We start from the raw sequence: 19,263 nt of genomic DNA, 5'->3' as shown, positions 1-19,263 counted from the left end.
TAAGCAGAGTGAAGGCCTCTACTTGGAGGCTGGCCACATGATGAAATATGGAGAAGTCAGGCTCTTATCAGCCTGAGACTTTCGTCCTTGGCTGGACACTGCGATCACCTGGCAGTTCTCAAAAATACTGCCACGTGGGTCCCCTCCTGCATTTTTGATTTAGTGGGTCTCGGTGCAGCCTGGCCTTTGGGATTTTTAAAAGCTCTGTAGGTCATTTTAATGTGTATTCAAGGTTGAGAACCACTGACCTAAGGACATTCTTCATTTCACAGTCTGCCAGAATTCTGAACACTCATTTAGAATGTTCTCTGGGTATTAATACGAAACTCCTGTCTCCCATTTTGCTGTTGTCTTGGGGTGGTTAGCAACTTTATCAAAAACTCTGGGAGGGGAGGGATAAGCGGTAAACCCAGGCACTCAAATCCAAAGCCAAACAATTCACTCTGGAGTTCTGTAGAAAACTCCTAAAGAATCACTGGGGCCAGGACAAGTAAGTGTTCAGATCCTTCCAGAAGCAGGAATAGCACTGTATTCTCCCAGTAGTACGGTGAAATCATAACATCATCCTTTAGGCAGCCTGTGGTCCATCAATGCATACTAAGCATTTAATTCTGGAGGGTCAGGGAAAACCAACAGGCTTCCCAAGTGGTACTTACTTCTGGGGATCTTGCTGGGGTAAATCTTCTGGCATGGTTTATATTCATCTGGAGGAGGAAAGTCTTCCATGGTATGGAACGTGAATTTAGATTCAAAGTCATCTGCACACGTGGAAAATAGAAAAATTACTCTGGTTATCATGATGAACTTGAAAATTTCCAGGAGCACACAAGTTTGCCTGCCCAGTTCAAGGGCTTTAGTGGTTGAGCCATTCCTCCTTAGGAATACTCATCTATCACCTCTCAATTTTTACTGCTTAGGGGAATCGGAAAAGTGAAATCAACAGACTCTCCCTATCATCCACCCCACCTTGCTTTGACCAATATTTTACGGAAACTTCTAAAGGGAGAAATCATGAGCTATCCAGGGTCCAGAATCAGAGGTGAGGAACGTGACAGCAACAAGGGACCTGCAGAGTGCCTGGGACCTGCAGCTACTCCTGAGCCCCTGGTGAAGGCTTTTTTTGGGAGGGGTGAGCAGATTAAAAGTCCTCAGCTTGGCTGGTGGGAAGGAGCATGGCTAATGTCCAGTGGGGGACCTGGAACTCCCCAAAGCAAACAGGATTTTCCCTGAGTCCCTGATTGTAAGAAGAGAGGAGACTTGTGGCCCTTTTATTAGTTGGGTCCCTGCTTTGTGACCTAGGCTTTGGGTCTGACCCTAGAGAACTTTCCTTCCTCTCTCCGTATTCTAGCCCTAACCGTCCCTCTGTCTGGTGGGTCTTCTACTCATCCCTTCACCTTTTCCAGACCCCTCCATTCCTTCTATTGTCATCCAATAGGCGTGGATTTCTCCACGGAGACAGACAAGACCCACACATATACAGTCTGAATGTTGGTTTTCTTCTGTCTTTCTCATCGCAATCAGAAAGTTAGAGGATGAGTTCTGGAGCCTCCCAGAAAGCCTCAAGAGAAATCTTTAACACAACTTGCCGGCTGTTTTGCCCTGGAGGGAGCTCCCTGCTCTTGCGAAGCACACACCCTGACATGCTGGGCTGGCACACTCCCTCCAAGGGCCAAGGGAAACCACTCCCACACGGGCAGCCGGCGCAGCACAAGGTGACCCCACTCACCGAGGATATGCAGGCTTCCGTTGCGCAGTTGACCTGCCGGCTGCTGTGCTGGGGTCCAGGCTGGGGCCTGTTGGCTTCTGCTTGAAAGCTCTGTGGTGGGTGATCTCGCAGGGGGTGCTGGGGGTGGATTTAGCTTCCCCCCGCTGGTCCCTTAGAGAAAAGATGCCAGTGTATTCAGTTACAGGACCGGGGACAGCAGATGCTATAACCTCCTGGGGGAGGGAGGTAATGTACTGAGGTCCCGGGATGTCACAGGATCTGGTGACTAAAAGGGCTGCCTCTGGGGCTACGCTGCTTGGGACTGCATTCCAGCTCTCCTGCTGGAGTAATGACAACTCTTTGTGGCTCTGTGTCCTCATCTGTAAAACAGGGATCACAGTACACATGCCTCCTTGGGGGTGCTGAGAGGGCTGAATGAGTGAAGTCAAGTGGCATGTAGCAGGTTCAGTAAATGTTAGCTGCTGTGACAAGAAGGACGATGACGGCCACCTTCAGGATCAGAAGGCACAGCCAAAGGAGGGGAACCACTGCAGAGTCCGAAGAAAGGGAAGGGCCATCTGTAGGTGAAGTGTATGTGTGTGGGGGGGGTGGAGGGTGAGACGAACAGGCTGTGGGCTGACTCCTGTCCCCAAGGTTCTGCTTGGGGGGGCGGGCGTTCCCTGCCTTGCACACCTTCTCTTCTCCCTGTAGTCAGCCTAAATCCACCCCACGTACCACAAAACTGCCACCATGACAACCTCCTTCTCTCTCCTCACCCGCCTGAATCTGAGGCACTGTCTTCTCCCCGCCCCATGAACACTTCAGAATCATGGGCAGCTCACCAGTGTGAACGCTGGCCCTTGTGGTGACCAGTCAGTTCAAAAGAGAATACCTCGGACCTTATCTCTGTGACCAACAGCCTCAAAAATATTCTTGCCCTTTGTACCAGGAATCCCTTTTGAGGCACCTGTCCATTCAAAATATCCAAAAGGTGGACGACAATTGCTACAAAAGTGTTTCCTCCAATATTAGTCACAATAACAAAAAAGAGAATCAACTAAATAGTAGAAATCTGGTAAATACTGATAATCAGTTTAATATACTTATGAACAAGCTTTAACTTGATGAGACTGCTTATAATGTAATGTTAAATTAAAACAGCATAGAATATTATATATTCAAAATTGTATTAATTTTGTAAATCTGTAGATACTTCCGGGGGGGGGGGAGGAAGGGACAAGTTGTCACCTGACTATGACAGCTTTTATTTCTGGGTGACATTACTGTCGGTGATTTCAATTTCTTTCTATTTGCTCTATAGGGAGCCCGTGCTATTTTTAATTTGAGCAAATACATTTAAGAAACCTTCTGCATGAAAAGATTTTCTTAAAGACTGAAGAATATATGTGCATGTGTGTGTGTTGGTGTGTGTGTGTGTGGATCGCTGTGTTTGTGGGCACGTGTGGATGGGTGTGTATGTGGGTATACTTTCTATTCAAAAGGACACAAGGCCAATGAAGCCTCCTTGCCAGGTGGAAATCAGTTGTGGGCATGCATGCTCAATCCAAAATCCCCTCTACTAGGTATGTGAAGGAATTATTTTCAATATTTGGCTCAAAATATGGACCCTTAGTTTTCTCGAGTCAGCACGAGAACTGCCAAAAGGAAGACAGAATGTGAATCCAGTCTGCCGAGGGCCAGTGCCAACAGTGGGTAGGAGCCAGGCTGTAGAAACTCCGGCAAAAACGACACCAGACACCTGGTTCTGGAAACAGACCGCACCCACAGCCCCCTCAGGCTGGAAATTTGGGTCTATGAAGGGTGAGAGTAAGAAGAAATAACGCTTCTCTAGAGTTCAGTGTTGCCAGGCCCTGCTCCAACAATCACAAGAGGTGGGAACTATTGCTGGCCCCATTTTACAGATGAGGAGAAGGAAGCCCAGAGAGGCTAAGGGATTTCCCAGGGTCACACAGCTAGTAACTGCAAGGTGATCAAAGCCAGAGTGCCCGGCCTGGGTCTGTGTGATCTTGGACAAGCCTTTCAGCCTCGCTCCCCCTTGGTTTCCTGTCCCTAACATGAACACAACATAAAGTCCCATACAACAAGTATGACTGTGCTCCATGAGGGGCACTGATAGCTCAGTTCTAAAACAAATTCCAAGAGTTAAGACATCTCAAGGTTTCCCAAGTGGGTCTGCCTTAGGAGCAAGGCTCTAGCTGTGTCCCTAGCACCTTCTTAATCACTGGCGAGGGCTGAGTGGTCCTCTGCTACGGCCACCCTGGGCCCGAAGACTGGTGCTTACCTGGGCCTCGGCCGGGCCTCTTCTTCTGCAGGAATGGCTGCGATCCTGGAGGGGCTGGCGGTGTCGGCAAGGCCTGCGCACTGGACTTGGGGGGCTGGGCCTGGAAGCCGGGGGACTTGGGGGGCGGGAGGAGTGGAGCCTCACTGTTATTGTTAGCTCCTGGCAAAGGAGGAGCAGGCACAGACGACCTCGGGGTACAGGAGGCATAAAGAGGGGGTGGGGGTGGTGGAGGCGGTGGGGCGGGAGGCTCCCGAACATCTTGGGTGGGGCTGGCAGCATCTGCACTGAGCCCCGGATACCCACAAGGGGGGAGGAGAGGGAGTGGGGGTGGGATGGGCGGCAGGTGCAAGGGGGCTAGCTGAGGCTTCAAGGCCTTGTCACTGAGAACAGAGGTCAGCGGGGGTTGGGGTGGGGTAGGAGGGAGGGGTGGGGGTGGGGGCGGCGGAGGAGGGGGAGGTGCAGAGGGGAGAGGGGGAGCAACCCCTGGGGTGTTCCCTTTGGTGGGCAGGCCAGGCGGGGACACCAGTGGAGCTTTGGTGGGGGAGGAAGGGGGCAGGGGTGGGGGTAGGGGTGGAGGAGGTGGGGGTAGGGTGGGAGGCGGTGGGGCAGGCATGCTGGGGCGAGGAGGGACTGTCCTGGAGGTGCCATGAGTCTCTGAGGCATTGCCTAGCCTGGGAGATGCAGGGGGGTTAAGTGGGCCACCAAGAGCTTTCGTGGGCAGCCGGGGAGAAGGTGCTCGGGAGCCAGGGGCCTGCCCTATCTTGCCACCTGGAAGGAAAACAAGTTTTGAGTCAGCTCAGAGACAGAGGAAGGAGAAACCCAAGTTTGTAGGCAGTGAAGACAGACACACACCATCCAGCATGATGTCCGTGAACTGTGTGGTGGGCGTTGTCATCCTGCAGGGTCAACCGGAAGCCTCAGGGGCAGCACCTGCCACAGCCCAGCTCAGGCCACCAGGCTGTGCTGCAGGACCAGCTTTCCTGTTCCATCCCACCTCTGCCCTCACCTGCCAAGGGCCCAGGAGTCTCCCAACCCAGAGCACAGGACTGTTCTGGCCTCCTTCGGCCTTCCTCATTACAACACCACCCTCACACTCATTCACCACTACCCACTAGTCAGTGCAGTTGGGGACCCAGTCCTACATCCTAGTTTGGACCTTCAGGTGTACCAACAAGAGGTTCCTTGCTAGGGAGGCTTTCCTCATGTCCAGCATGGTGTGAGCATTTGTTTTCTGCAGCAAGATCAGAAGATGAATCATTCCTTGAATGTATAAGGTCACTCAGAAGACAGTGGGAACTGACTTGGGGATCCAGATCCAATGACCTTGAACCTCCCAGTTCCATGGCCTCTGGAAGTTGCAAAAGACATGCCCATTTGCAACAGGCTCTCTGTCTCCTGGTCTCCTGGGTCTCCTCAACTCACAGATCCACAAACCCCAACTTGAAAAATAGGGCTCTTGGGAACTCACAATGGCACACTCCTCACAGCGATGTGTGTTTGGTGTGCTTCAGGGAAAGCTGGGCAGAGGTGCACCCTAGGAGGGCCTTGCCACTCTTTGCACAAAGCCCTTGCACCGTACTGCACTCTTTCCCCCACATCCATCTCTCGCCGTGGAGAAGGATGTTCCCTTCTTCGTTTACTAAAGCATGGAAGGTCTGCGATCCCTGCTTAAATGTGTCTTTAGAGCATCACCATCTGCTCAGGAGGCACGCTAAAATACTCCTTCCAAACAGATACCCTGCTCTCCCGTATGGAATTCCGGGGAATCCGTCTTTTCTTATCCTTGCACCCTTGTATTTTATTACCCTGATGAAAACATGTGCAGAACACGTGAAAAGATGGTTGCTTCTCCCACCTACAGCTTCCTGGGTGTTGCAGAATAAAAACCATGAATTTCAAATCAGGTTAGAAACCCCAGCGTCTGGTGGCAGTTCTGAGCTATTCAGTCGATGAGTCTCCAGTTGTGTTTACCCAACCAGGTCAAGATCGTACCCCAAAGGGCTTGATACCAAAAGCCAGGCGATCAAAGAGAGGTGTGGCAGAGGGGACGCTGGAGCTGAAACTCAGTGGGCCGAAAGGCAGCACGTGGCCTTCCACAGGGATGCCCCCCACCCCGACCCTGCCGTCAATGAGGGGACAGTTACCTGGGCAGCACTACTCATTACAGGTCTCGATACCAAACGGCGGCTCTGGGGGCAGGGTGGTGATGTCCCCATTCCTCTGTTGAGGGTTTTCTTTGGGGCCATTCCAGAAGAGATAATGTCTTCATACCAATGCCTCCACCCTGTCTGACATCACTGATCCCCTTGGGGTCTAAGGCAGGCACTGCTGTAACGGCTGGCAGACCATGATCAGAAGGGAAGGCCCCCACCTGGCCTTGCCAAGGATGGGATCTACCACCCACAATGCTAATGCTAGACATTTCATGGGAGGTCTAGGGTGGGTCAGGCTCAGAGATTCCTGCCTCCAAGTCTGCTTCCACAGCACACAGAGATGGAGAGGGAGGACCAAAGCAGTCCCTAACAAGGTGAGGCCTCCCTATATGCCTACTCTCCCCATGAATTTAAAAGGGCTAATAAGTTCAAGGAGCATAATCAGCCCCTGAGTAACCAATGCAGGCTTTGGAAATGACTGAGGACACCAAGGGCCCAAGATCCCAAAGCTCTTAGAACGAGTCAGTTAAAAGTACAGAAGCTTCTGTTCACTAAGCAGCCAAGCAAATGAGAAGTGGGCAAACTTATTTTTATCATGACATGAACAGCGGAGGCAAGGCAGGCACAAATCCTCACTCGGCTTCTGCTCAGGCCCACTCCAGGATGAAGCACAGAGCAGGCAGCACGCACTGTAGGTGAGACCCACAGACACAGGAACTAACAGTGTCAAGTGCAGGCCAGGAAAGCGGGTAGCACGGGGCCAGTAGAGAGCCAAGGGAAGGAAGGAGGAGGCTTTCCTTTATCACATAAATGCTACCCCCAGAAATCCAACCTGGAAAACAAAAGGAGACCACAAAGAGGATGGGGAAAGGCCAGCTTGAGTGCATCAAGAGCCTGGGGTCATCAAAAGATGAAAGATGTGTATGTTCCTTTAATCTGGGTATGTTTCCAGAAGACCTTAGATGGCATGGAAGTCTCATTATACATCCCATCGAGCCCAGTTCCTCATCCTATCTTATCTTTTTACTTTTTAGTTTTTTAAAAAAGATTTATTTATTTGGGAGAGAGAGAATGAACTGGGGAAGGGACAAAAGGGGAGGGAGAGGGAGAAACACCCCCCCCCCCCCCCGCCATGAGCAGGCAGCCCAATGTCTGGCTGATACCAGGACCCTGGGATCATGACCTGAGCCGAAGTTAGATGCTTAACCAACTGAACCATCCAGGTGCCCCCTATTTTTTTTTTTTTAAGATTTTATTTTTATTTATTTGACAGAGAGAAATCACAAGTAGGCAGAGAGGCAGGCAGAGAGAGAGAGAGGAGGAAGCAGGCTCCCTGCTGAGCAGAGAGCCCGATGTGGGACTCGATCCCAGGACCCTGAGATCATGACCTGAGCGGCTGACCTGACCTAAGGCAGCGGCTTAACCCACTGAGCCACCCAGGCGCCCCAGGGGCCCCCGATCTTATTTTAATGATCACTCCCTCAGAACTCTAAGCCAGGACCACATTATGACTTTTGAAGACATTTTATAGGTGCATTGCTATAAAGACAAATACAATCTTTGTCTCTAAAAGTTCATGGCTGGTTTTTTAAAAACCATGGTTTTTGGTTGATTTTAAAAGATATCCAAACATTTTCATGGGCTATCAAAAGTACTGTAAGCACCATACTCTGTTTTCTTGACCTGATGGCCCTAAGCAGCCATGCTACCCACTCCCACATTCCATTCAACAAATATTTACTGAGCATCTACTATGCATCTGGCATTTTAAGGCAGTAAAAAAAAAAACATATTTTCTGCCTTCACGGAGCTTACCTTTAGAGGGAGAAGACAGAAATAAACAAATAAACCAGTAAATATACAATATGTCAGATGGTGATCAGTAATATAAGAAAACTAAAGGTAGAGGGTATATGGAGTAAGGCGGTGAGGCTGGTATTTTATATGGGTTGACAAATAAAGCCTCACTGATACATTGATCAGGTGCCACTTGAGCAGAGACCTGAAGGAAAGGAGAGCATGAGTCATGAAGACACCTGAGGAAGAGTGTCCTGATCAAGGGAGCAATCAGTGTAAGGGCCCTGTGGCAGCAACATGCCTGGCGTGTACGAGAACAGCGAGAGGGCCATGCAGCTGGAAGGGAGGGTGTGTGCTAGCAAGAATGGTAGACAGTAATGTGAGAGAGGTAGCAAAGGTCAAAGTCCTCTTCTTGAATGAGCAGGGGGCTGATGGAAGGGTTCTCTCAGAGAGGACAGCCACGGTCTGTTTTACTCTGACATGCTACCCACCCCATACATCTGTTTATTGGCTCTGTCCTTGAGCTACCATCCTGTAGCAGGCATCATCAGCCACTGCATTATGGGTTTCCATTTCCTCTACAGAAATTAATCCTTGTTTAACAGAGTGGTTCAAGCATCAGACACCTGTGTCCTAGTGTTGACAGGTAGGAATAGAGATGAGCTGGCTTCTTTGGCTGGTCTCTGTTAAAACTGACTGGGGACTATTTCTCCTATGTGTACTTTTATGAAGAGAAACTAGTGGACAGTTTCTACATAATAATATATATAATATAATACAACTTATATGTATAATAATTATAACATATAATATATCATATATAATAATTATAATACATAATAGAATTATGTATTTATTAATATACATTAATTATATAAAATAATATATCGTGTATAATTATAATATATAATAATATAATATATAATACATTATATTATATGATGTTTATTTGATACCACTCAGGAATTTTGAAAAAGAAGGCACTGGGAAATGCCAACCCTCTTTGCTAAACCTTTAGCAAAAAAGAAGAAAGGCAATGGCCTCTGAGAAGGTTCAAATTGGATCTGAAAGCATCCTAGAGCCCTTATCTTTGCTGGACTTTGTCAGTAGGTAACAAAAGCAAATGCATCCCATTGTGACAAACAACCACAGAGCCCACTGAAAAGGTTGGCAAACCCCAGGCCAGAAGATTCTATACCAGCAACGTTTGGGGCTTGATATTCCCTGATTAATGCAATTCTCGGAGCTTATTCCTGCTTGTTGGCTAAAGAGAACAATAATAGGAAAAACACTTCTATCATACAAAATTAATAAGTAATTGCCCAATTTTAATGCAATGCTTTCAAAATACATGATACCCATAACACACAAATGACTGCAGTAGACTGCCTGAGGAAACGGCCTTGATTTTCCACTCACTCCTGATTCTATGATCTTTAAAATGTGATTATGCAGACCTTCCATCCAGAAGTGAAGTGTCTTTCCCCACCCTTGTTTCTGGGCTGGTCCTGTGGCTTGGACGAGAGGGTGTTCTAGGAAGCAATATTGTGGCAACTTCAAGACTAAGCCTTAAGAGACTTTGTATACCCTACCACCAACAGGAAAAACAATCCCAAATATTCTGCCAGACACTGAGAGACCATATGGATGTGTTAGGCCAGTCATCTCTGCTGAGGCATGAAAGATTTAAGAAATATAAATTAGCAAAAGCCACCTTACCCACTTACCAGAGGGAGCCCAGGTGAGCCCATCCTAAACTGCCAACCAGAGAACTATAAGCCAGATACATGGTTGTATAAGGTCCCTAAGTTTTAGGCTATTTGGTTATACAGCAACACCTAACTGAGAACAATGCCTGATACGTTATGGTGATATCACTAAGATTTTTCTGAAGGGCTTTATACCTTTGGTCTATACTTTGCAATGGGGGCCCCAATCACACCATTACTAAGCACTACACACAGTGGCAAGTCATTCTTCAATTATTACAATGGGATGATTTAAACAGGATGATGATTTACAAGATCCCTTGAGAACAATGCTTTGGGTAATTCCAGGTTAGGCTCCCAAACCATGATCTCCAGCTATGCAACTTTCTCTTAAAAACATGCCACAATCCTCATGGCTCAGGACGGTTGCCCGGCCGATTTTACGTGTCAAGGACAGAAAGATCACCAGGTAGTCGGTCTGAATTCTCCCTTACCTGCCACATCCCTCTGGCCGGCTGGTCTCAGCACAGGAAAGCCGCCAGCAAACAGATCTCCCAGGCTTGGGGGTGTGCTTCCACCTCGAGAGTTTGCAGACCCTCCTCCTTCTTTGTTAGTTCCTTTAGAGCCTTTCAGAGAAGAGGCAAGTAGATGAGGACTTCTGAGCAGAGCGGAGCAGCCTGGTCTCAGTCCGGGCCGTGATCCAACAGCACCCAGGGAGCCTTCCTGGCCTCCCACCTCCAGCCCTTCCCTCCTAGTGGGCATCTTTCCCAAACCCCTCTGCCTGGTTACCCCGCAGACTCCTGGTGTTCACACCTGTCTACTACTCTCTCTGGATTCACCCAGGAACTGACCATTGGTAGCCGAGCGCCCTGGAAAATGACCCAAACGAAGGGACCTAAATGCTGCCATTCCACTGATGCCTGAGGGGGAACTGGCAGCACCTTCCAAATGTGAGCACCCAAACGTTGTAGGTGTAGCACCAGCTCTATTTTCAACTCGACTGCTGTGGGAGGACCAGACAGAGAAAACCCATGGATTTAGTTCAGTCAGTAATTGTAACTTCTCGTCCACAGAGTGTGGCCCAGGACTACAAGCAGGAAGGGAAGGTCTGCAATGATTGATGCTTTGGCATTTTCCTTCTCGATCTCACCAGTTCTTACTCCCTGAGCCCTGCACCCTTCCCTGCATCTTTCTTCTTGTGAAACCCTCGGGGAGAGGTGTCCGTAATGCCAGCCTTCCAGATGTCTGTGATGACCAACTCCATGCAACGAGAAAGTATTCGGCTTAGACAAGAATGCCTAGCAAGAAATGTTCACAGCCTGGGGCTAACTTGCACAGAGGTATCAGGGCACCGTGCCCACTGGAGGATGAATGTGTTCAGATTATTCTGAGTATTTATATATATTACCTATCGACGGGAATTATTAGGGAATGAGTGTTCCAATCAGATGGGTTTATCTGGTAATAGGGCTTCACCAATCAGTGGGTCTCCTGGAAACTGATTTTATTGCAATTGTTGAACATACTTCTTAAAGTAACTTATCTATCCTTGTATATGAAAACATATAATTACAGACACTAGATACAATTACATTTTTAGGACTATCTTTGAGAATTACCATCATGTGCATCATTGAAAACTATATGAAGACATAACAAGAGATGACATTGATAAATAATTCTGCATAAGTTATTTCAACCTTCAGCAATCGTGACCAAAAAAAAAAAAAAAGAAAAAAGAAAGAAAAAGCAATTATCACTACCTCCCGCATTTTGTAGCTGAGTGGACTGAATCTCAGAGAAATTCCCAGATACACCTGGTAGCAAACTCAGGACTCAGTCTGTGGACATCCTTTTTCCTTGCGAACATAATTTGGCACACTTTAATGTTGAGACTTTAATTTTTCTCTCTTTGAGGACTAGGTGGACGCAGGGTCAGTGACCTTTAGAGGGTATCTCACCATGGATGAACACAGACTGGAATATTCGGACGATGGAATAGTCATCGACAGTAAGAAGGTGCACGCTACAGCTTGGATGAACTTGGAAAACATTATGCTAAGTGAAGGAGCCAGTCCCCCAAGGCCACCTATCGTATGATTCTATTCACATCAATATCCCAAAGACACAAACCCACGGAGACACACAGTAGACTGAGCAGCTGCCGGGGACTGGCGGAATGGTGAGTGACATGTCATGGGCGTGGCGTCTCCTTCCGGGTGATGAAAATGTTCTGAAACTAGACTGAGGTGATAGCTGTACAAATGCCACCGAAATGGACCCTTAAAATGGCTAAGGTGGTGAATTTCATATTATGTGTATTTTTTTTATTAAAATTTTTTTTAAAGATTTTATTCATTTGACACACAGAGAGAGATCACAAGCAGGCAGAGAAGCAGGCAGAGAGAAGCAGGATCCCCACCAAGGAGAAAGCCTGACGCGGGGCTCGATCCCAGGACCCTGAGATCACGACCTGAGTCAAAGGCAGAGGCTGAACCCACACCGAGCCACCCAGGCGCCCCATCATATTATGTGTATTTTGTCACCATTAAAAGAAACAGTTATCCCACCATGGTTTTACTTGTTTGTTTAGCATCTGAATAGTGGTAGAAGATAGACTCTAAACCATCTGCAGACCTGGAAAGGGAGCTCTGACTCTCACCCACGTGGCCTGTACATTGTGCAAGTCTGCGATGGCCCAAAGTGCGTCCTGGGTAGCAAGTGTGGCCCCTGGCCTGAGCAAGCCAGAGGTGCCTGGCTGAGGCCCACGTGGCCTGCCCTTGATGCACGTCAGGCCCGGCCCAGCTGCTCACTTACTCTCAATCTGTGGGGCACTGCGGTCATTGATCTGCGTGACTTTCCGTAGGCGAGTTCCTTGCTGGATATCAGCCAACAGGGCACTCCGACCTTTGGGGTCCGCCTTTCTCAAGTTGGAAGTGTCTGTACCTACCTGTAAGGGAATAAGAGGGATTTGATTATAACCGCATATAATACCATAATCTGCTTTTTGCTAGTCCAACTTCCTCGTGTCCACTCCCTTTTCCCTACAAAAGTCTTTCAATGTGTAGAGCTCCTTGGGGCTCTTTTCTATCTGCTGGATGGGATGCTGGCTGATATCATGAATCACTGGATAAAATCAGATCTTTAAAATTTGCTCAGTCGAATATTGTTTTTGAACACTTCTGCCGTAGCTTGGGATGACACGGCAGGGGTGTCCATGGGCTCGCGGAAACAGGGAGCACCAGAAAGAACAAACATAGGTTGGTGGCAAATAAGGGCAGGGGTCGGACTGTATGGAGAGACACAGCCTGGAGGAAACACAGAAGGTCTGCACCATGTGCACGGAGTCCTGGTTCAACAGTTCTCGGAGCCAGAATACTTTTTAGCACCTGCTGTATGGGAGGTACCATGTGTCTTTGGCTTTCAGCTGAAATACCAAGATTTCAGAAGCTTTTTCTAACCCTCCAGTCTAAGTAAGCCCCCCCCTCCCACCCCGTGTTCTCTCTTAGGGTACCATCTTCTTTTTCCCTCTGCCATTTCTATCATCTTGTATAAACGTCTATGTATCTTTCCTTGTGGAAAATGGCCATTCTTGGTTATGAATTTAAGGTTTGCCACTCCCCCCACCCCACCACCGACCAGGACTCTGTATCAGGAGAAAGATCTTGTTCGTTTTGTTCACAAAGGCATTTCTAGGGAGTGTAACAGGATCAGTCTGCAGATAACGCCTATCTGCAATGACGGCCAGACGAAGATGGGTGAGTGAACCAGACCCCGGATATCCAGATACGCTGGCCTTGCCTATAGGGGCACATGTGTGTGTCAGGACGGTAGGACCCACGTGCATGGAATGGAGCCACTACAGAATGCAGCACATGACGTAAGTCCTACAGAGAGGAAGGCCACGGAGACTTCAGAAACAGCCATACCCGTCAGGCCACAAGGAAGATACGAAGCTTTAAGACGGTCCTTGAAGTATAGATAGGCTTTACAAATCCTTGCTGTAGCCATTTCCTGTTCAGCAAAGAACAATTCAGCTGTGTTGATGACATAGTCAAAGACCACAGGGTCACAGACTAGAAGCAAGGGCAGCTGCGGTTTTAGCTCCAATGTCCTGAACGTGCATTTTCAGACTGACTTTACCATTCTGGTGAGGCATCTTCCGAGAGCGTTGAAGGGCACACGCTTCAAAGCTGGGTTCTTGTTGCCGGGAAACAAGGTTTTTCAGCCCATGAGGGGAGGGGCTCGTGGGTCACACAGAGCAATAAGCAAAGCAACACAATCCAAGTGATACACGTTTTTTAGAATGCATTGTTAATGCACATGTACAACAGGGAATTTCTCATACAACATGCTTTTAAAGGGTCTCTATAGAAACCATTAATATCAAGAAATCATTTTAAACTGCAAAGTTTTAAGATCTTGAAAGTCTCTCATTTTATTTATAAGTAGTTAATGACAAGAAAAAAGAGCCAACAGAAATATCATGACCCTAGTCGAGAGGGTATGAACATTTTTGCAAAAATCTAGCATTACAATCTCAGACATGTGTTAGGGTCAGGGATTGGGGGGGGGGCAGAGTGCTTTGTCTCTTTCTTCCTAGTTACAAGGTAAATCACCCACTGAATTATGATGATGGTCTTGGCCCAACTCAGGGGACAGACTTGGGGAAGGCAAAGGTTAGAATGGCGTGTCCTTCTGCTTAAAGAAGCCGCTGGACCCATGAACACACCTTATAGCCGATAATCCTGGGGTGGGAGTGAGCCATCCCATCTCACTTAAACTTGACTATTTATTACCCAAATGTATCCCCTATTCCCCAACCTTGCCCATCCCAAGCTTTTCAGGTGAGGGCTATGAAGAAGGCTCTCTATGTCCTCGGAATAATTATTCTAAGTTGAGTATCTACTTAGCCCAGTCCTCAATAGGTTCTTGATGACTCTACATTACAGATTTGTTGATAAGCATCTTCCAAATCAGCAGGAAGATACGGCGTGTCATACCATGCGTACACGTTGGAGTTCAATTGGCTGGACTAAATGGAATATTCTTCCTCCGACTTCTTGGGAGTCCTTTCCTGCTGCACTGTCTGCCCTGATGACTTTCCACTAGAGGGCTCTCCCTCCCCTGATATTGAGATGGTCAAACCTCTGCTGTGAGGTCAAGAACCAGGAACCTCGGGGGCTAGGGTGACCCTAGAGATTTAGGCTTAACGGATTTTGTGCAAAAGGACATCTAAGGACATATTCGTTTGCACACTGAAAACGATTACACAGTGAGCGTCATTTCTACTCCACCTGCAATATATTTTTTTTTAACAATCCACACATAATTTGCTTTCTTAAAAAACCCCAAGAAGTCTTGTTACTGTGGTTACAGGATACAGAAACAGAAAAGAGATTTCCAGATATTCACTTGTTCTTTTATTCTATGCAAATACTGGTTACTAGCAACTTCACTGAAAGTATAGTCGACAGAGAGAAGGCCACTCCTGGACACTTTTCCTGTGGTACTACATCCACCAAACTTGCCTCCCTCACCGCGCATGCACGCGCACGTGTGCAAACACACACACACACACTCAGGAAACTGAAACATTGCTTCAGGTTTGTTTTTGTTCTTTCTCAACATTGCTGTTGAGTGCGACAATCTGTTAAGTTCCGCATAAACCTTTTGTGGACTCAGTTTCCCCACAGGGAGCTCCAGACAGAACGGTGTGGATCCTGAAAAGATGAAAATAGCAGAATAACAATGCAAATGAGCCCACCCTGAGCCATCCAAAGGCTGAAGAACTGAAGTGAACCAGTAAAGACAAAAACTGTTAGAACTGACAGTTCTCACAGAGCCAAGGGTGGTGAAGTGTCTGTTCTCCATCTTGATAAACCAGAAACGCTTTTGCATGTCCCTTCGTCATCCCAGAAGATGAGTTGATCTGGTTTCAGTGTGGTTGGGGGCTGTGTGTGTGTGTGGGGGGGTGGCAGTCCAGCCCAGAAAAATGCGCGTCCTGCTGTTTGTCACACTGTCACCATATGCTGGCCATTCCTGCATCTGTTTGAGTCATACTGATTTCTGTGAGAAACACTAATAAAAAAAAAAAAAATCCAGCCAGTTAATCCAAATCCAGCAGGTTGTTTGTCTCAAGGATGATCTAAACCCCATCATCTTCATACAATTTCAGCTTTGCAGCTTCCGAAAAGGTACATTCTCCACTACAGCTGTTAAACCTAAATTTAGTTCTCAGGTTTCCAGGCACACAGCCTGCTCACTCCCTTGGCCCTCAGCCCACTCTTCCACCCTTGGGGGCCGACAGCTCTCAGCGGCCAGGGTACTTGGATTTCGGGACCAAACCTGAACCCCCAGGCCAGCCTGACTAGCACTGCCTCCCCCTGCCACTACCATCTTGCCGGAAGAGAACACAGAGAGCCTGGGATCCGGAAGACAGACGTGAAATATCTCCAGAGAAATCTGACGCTGTGTTCCCTACACCCCAAATGTGCTGCTGAAGGGAAGGCTGTTCCAGAATGAAGGGTACCGGGAACTAACAGTGTTAGGTCTCATTTTTAGAAATCCAAATATGCAATTAAAATCCACAGCAAAAAGAACGGACCCTGTAACCTTCTTTTCTATAGCCTGGTTTCCTGAACAACTGCAGGCAGACCGTGACGTTCCCTAAAGTACCAGCCGCCTCCCACAGTGCCACTTCCCATTCCGGGAGGGTGACAACGGCACCACAGGTCCGAAACGGAGCCACCTGCTCCTCCAAGACGGCAAACCAAGACTTAATTATAGTTTCCTCCCTCCCAGGAATGTGACCTTTACCCAGTCAATCCGAGTTGACCCCAGTTCTATGATCCCTGCCCTTCACCTTATCTAAAATAGTCTTTTCTTTTACGACTTCCCTCTCCCACCCCCCCTTTCTCCCTTTATTTATTTATTTTTTTAAGATTTTATTTATCTATTTGAGAGAGAGCACGAACAGGAGGAGGGGGCAGAGGTGCCCAAAAAAACCAGCCAGGTGCCTCAACTGGAAGGTGTTTAAAGGCAGTAAGGGCTTGAGGGTGGGGCGGGGGCGGGGGCAGGGGCGCCTGGATGGCTCAGTCCGTTGAGTGTCTGCCTTTGGCTCAGGTCATGATCTCAGGATCCTGGGATCGAGTCTTGTGTCTTCTGGCTCCCTGCTCAACAGGGAGCCTGCTTCTCCCTCAGTCCCTTCCCCTGCTTTCTCTCTCGCTCTCTCTGTCAAGTAAATAAATAAAAATCTTAAAACAGGGGCGCCTGGTAGCTCAGTGGGTTAAGCCGCTGCCTTCAGCTCAGGTCATGATCTTGGGGTCCTGGGATCGAGTCCCATGTCGGGCTCTCTGCTCAGCAGGGACTCTGCTTCTCTCTCTCTCTCTCTCTCTGCCTGCCTCTCTGTCTACTTGTGATCTCTCTGTTCAATAAATAAATAAATAAATCTTTAAAAAAAAAATCTTAAAACAAAAAAATCCCTTCCATATGGTACGACTCCTCAGACCTCCCTTCCGTTTGCTAGATGGGACGGTCTTGAATCCTGAATTGTTGAGTACAGTCAATTAGATCTTTAAGTTTACCCAGCTGGATTCTGTGTTTTAACAAAAGGCAAAGAAGCATCAGGGCCTTTCCGTTGGAACTCTGGGTGTGTCTGTTCCCATCCTCTGCATCCTCAGAGAAATGACTCCTCTGGAATAACTGGCTACTGGGCGCCTCCAGCCCAGGGGCCTGCAGGCCTTCTCCGACCCTCCCTCATCCCCACTCCCTACAGCTGCTCAATCACAAACTCCTATCGATTCTTCTTGAGCGATTTCTTCAGAATCTGGCTCCTCTTCTCCATCCCTGCAATGCTGACTTCATGCAGGCGGTGGGGTTCGACGCCGGCTGCCTCCAGATATGCCACCTTGGCATGTTGGTAATTTTGAATTAAAACTACATAAGAAAGAGCCAATGCAAGGACACTGACTATCCTTTGTTCCCCTGTGAGTGGGAAAGAAGTTTCCCACGTGAAAAGTAACCCCCTTGTACTAGGAGGAAAGGAGACATTCTTAGCCCCAGAGATAGGAATTCCAAGGCCAAGAGGGTTGTATAAACAAACCTTGTTACTCCTTTGCTAATTTACTACCCCAAGTCCAAACTTCTTTGTATTCTCCATACTTTAATTTATTTTATTTTATTTTACTTTATTTAATTTTATTTTATTATTTTATTTTATTTTTGAGAGAGAGAGAGAGAGCACGCACGGGGTGGGGCAAAGGGGGGAAAGGGAGAGGAAGAAAGAGAATTTTAAGGGTCTCACAACCCTGAGATTATGACCTGGGCTGAAATCGAGTGCCAGCCACTTAACCAACTGAGCCACCCAGGCATCAGCGTCTTGTCAACTTTTTACAAATACACTGTTTCTTTGTCTAAAAGGTCTAAAAGCTGCCTGCTTTGGTCACTTCTTTGACTCTCCTATGTCTACGAGTTCCTATGCATACAAAACACATTTTTCTCATGTTACTCTGTCTTATGTCAATTTAATTATCAAAGAACCTAGAGAGGGAAAAAGGGAAAATGACCCTCCCCTCCCCCCACCGGCCAGCATCACCTTGGGATCCCGTCACCTGGCCTTCATGCCTCCTGTCTTCCTGCTTTCCTCCACTCGGCTCTCAGGATGACCTGAGTAAGGGCCACGTTACTTGTCATGTCCCTCCCCACCGTAAAACTTTCCACTGGCTCCCAGCGCCTCAGGAGCAAGTTCAAATCCCTTCACATTGTGCAAGGCTCTCCATTTCTCAGGCACTCCACACTTGAGCTCACTTCTGGACCTTAGCTGGAGCTAATCTCTTCTGCTCCTTTTACACTTATCTTTGGGATCCGACCTCCGATCCCTGACGTCCGGGTGAAGAGCCCCTTTTTGTTCCTCGAGCAACACGTTCGCCCTCAGCAGAGCACCTGCCACCCAGACGCGTCACTCTGCTCAAAACTTGCAATGTTTTTCCCTCTCACTTGGGATAAAAAATTCAAAGCCCTCACTCATGCGATCTGCTAGGCTTAACTGCACTTCTGTATGCTATCCTGAGTTTACCTACCAATGCCAGCATTTTTCTGTCCACACCAGTGTTTTCAAGCAGTTCCACTGTCTAGCAATCCCTCCCTAACTGCAAGCTGTGCTTGTGGTACTTGTTTTGAGCAATTCTGAGAATTTTGATTTTAATATGAATTCCAAGGCCCTTCAGTAGGGAATAATCAGATGGAAACGGAAGCATATAGGCTGGGAATGGAAAGACAGCAATAAAGAAATGCGGAGAAAGAGGAATCTGAAGGATGTACAAACAGTGCCCATGGGTGGGTTGTAGAGGCAGGGATTAGATTTAACTCTGCTGGAGCCATGAATTTTAGAAGGCAGTCAATTTATGGATTGTGGATTGGATATTGGACAAAAACACACCTTTAAATTCATGTCATAGTTATTTTATCTGCATCATAGCTAAATGAATTTGTAAGTAGTTCACAGGAATTGCTAGAGAGAGGAGCCCTGAAAAGAGGGCCAAGAGAAATCAGTAGAACAATCTTAATTATTGGTTATTAGTATTGGTTATTAATATG

At 47.7% G+C, this 19,263-nt stretch overlaps 1 protein-coding gene across 4 annotated transcripts in view; it reads right to left on the bottom strand.

The window, feature by feature from the left end:
* The window catches only part of WIPF3 (WAS/WASL interacting protein family member 3), a 76,696-nt gene that overhangs the window by 9,395 nt on the left and 48,038 nt on the right, over positions 1 to 19,263 (bottom strand). For all 4 annotated transcript variants that reach the window (XM_059171460.1, XM_059171461.1, XM_059171459.1 and 1 more), the window contains exons 3-7: positions 12,484 to 12,616; positions 10,161 to 10,292; positions 4,008 to 4,775; positions 1,727 to 1,876; positions 657 to 758 (exon numbers count right to left, since the gene is read on the bottom strand). In XM_059171460.1, coding sequence (XP_059027443.1) covers positions 657 to 758; positions 1,727 to 1,876; positions 4,008 to 4,775; positions 10,161 to 10,292; positions 12,484 to 12,616 — 1,285 coding nt within the window. The remainder of the gene's footprint in view (positions 1 to 656; positions 759 to 1,726; positions 1,877 to 4,007; positions 4,776 to 10,160; positions 10,293 to 12,483; positions 12,617 to 19,263) is intronic.

This window comes from Mustela lutreola, chromosome 4, assembly GCF_030435805.1.
Source record: "Mustela lutreola isolate mMusLut2 chromosome 4, mMusLut2.pri, whole genome shotgun sequence".
Taxonomy (NCBI): domain Eukaryota; kingdom Metazoa; phylum Chordata; class Mammalia; order Carnivora; family Mustelidae; genus Mustela; species Mustela lutreola.
The sequence above is the reverse complement of the archived record's forward strand: the minus strand, read 5'-3'. Positions and strand labels throughout refer to the sequence as shown.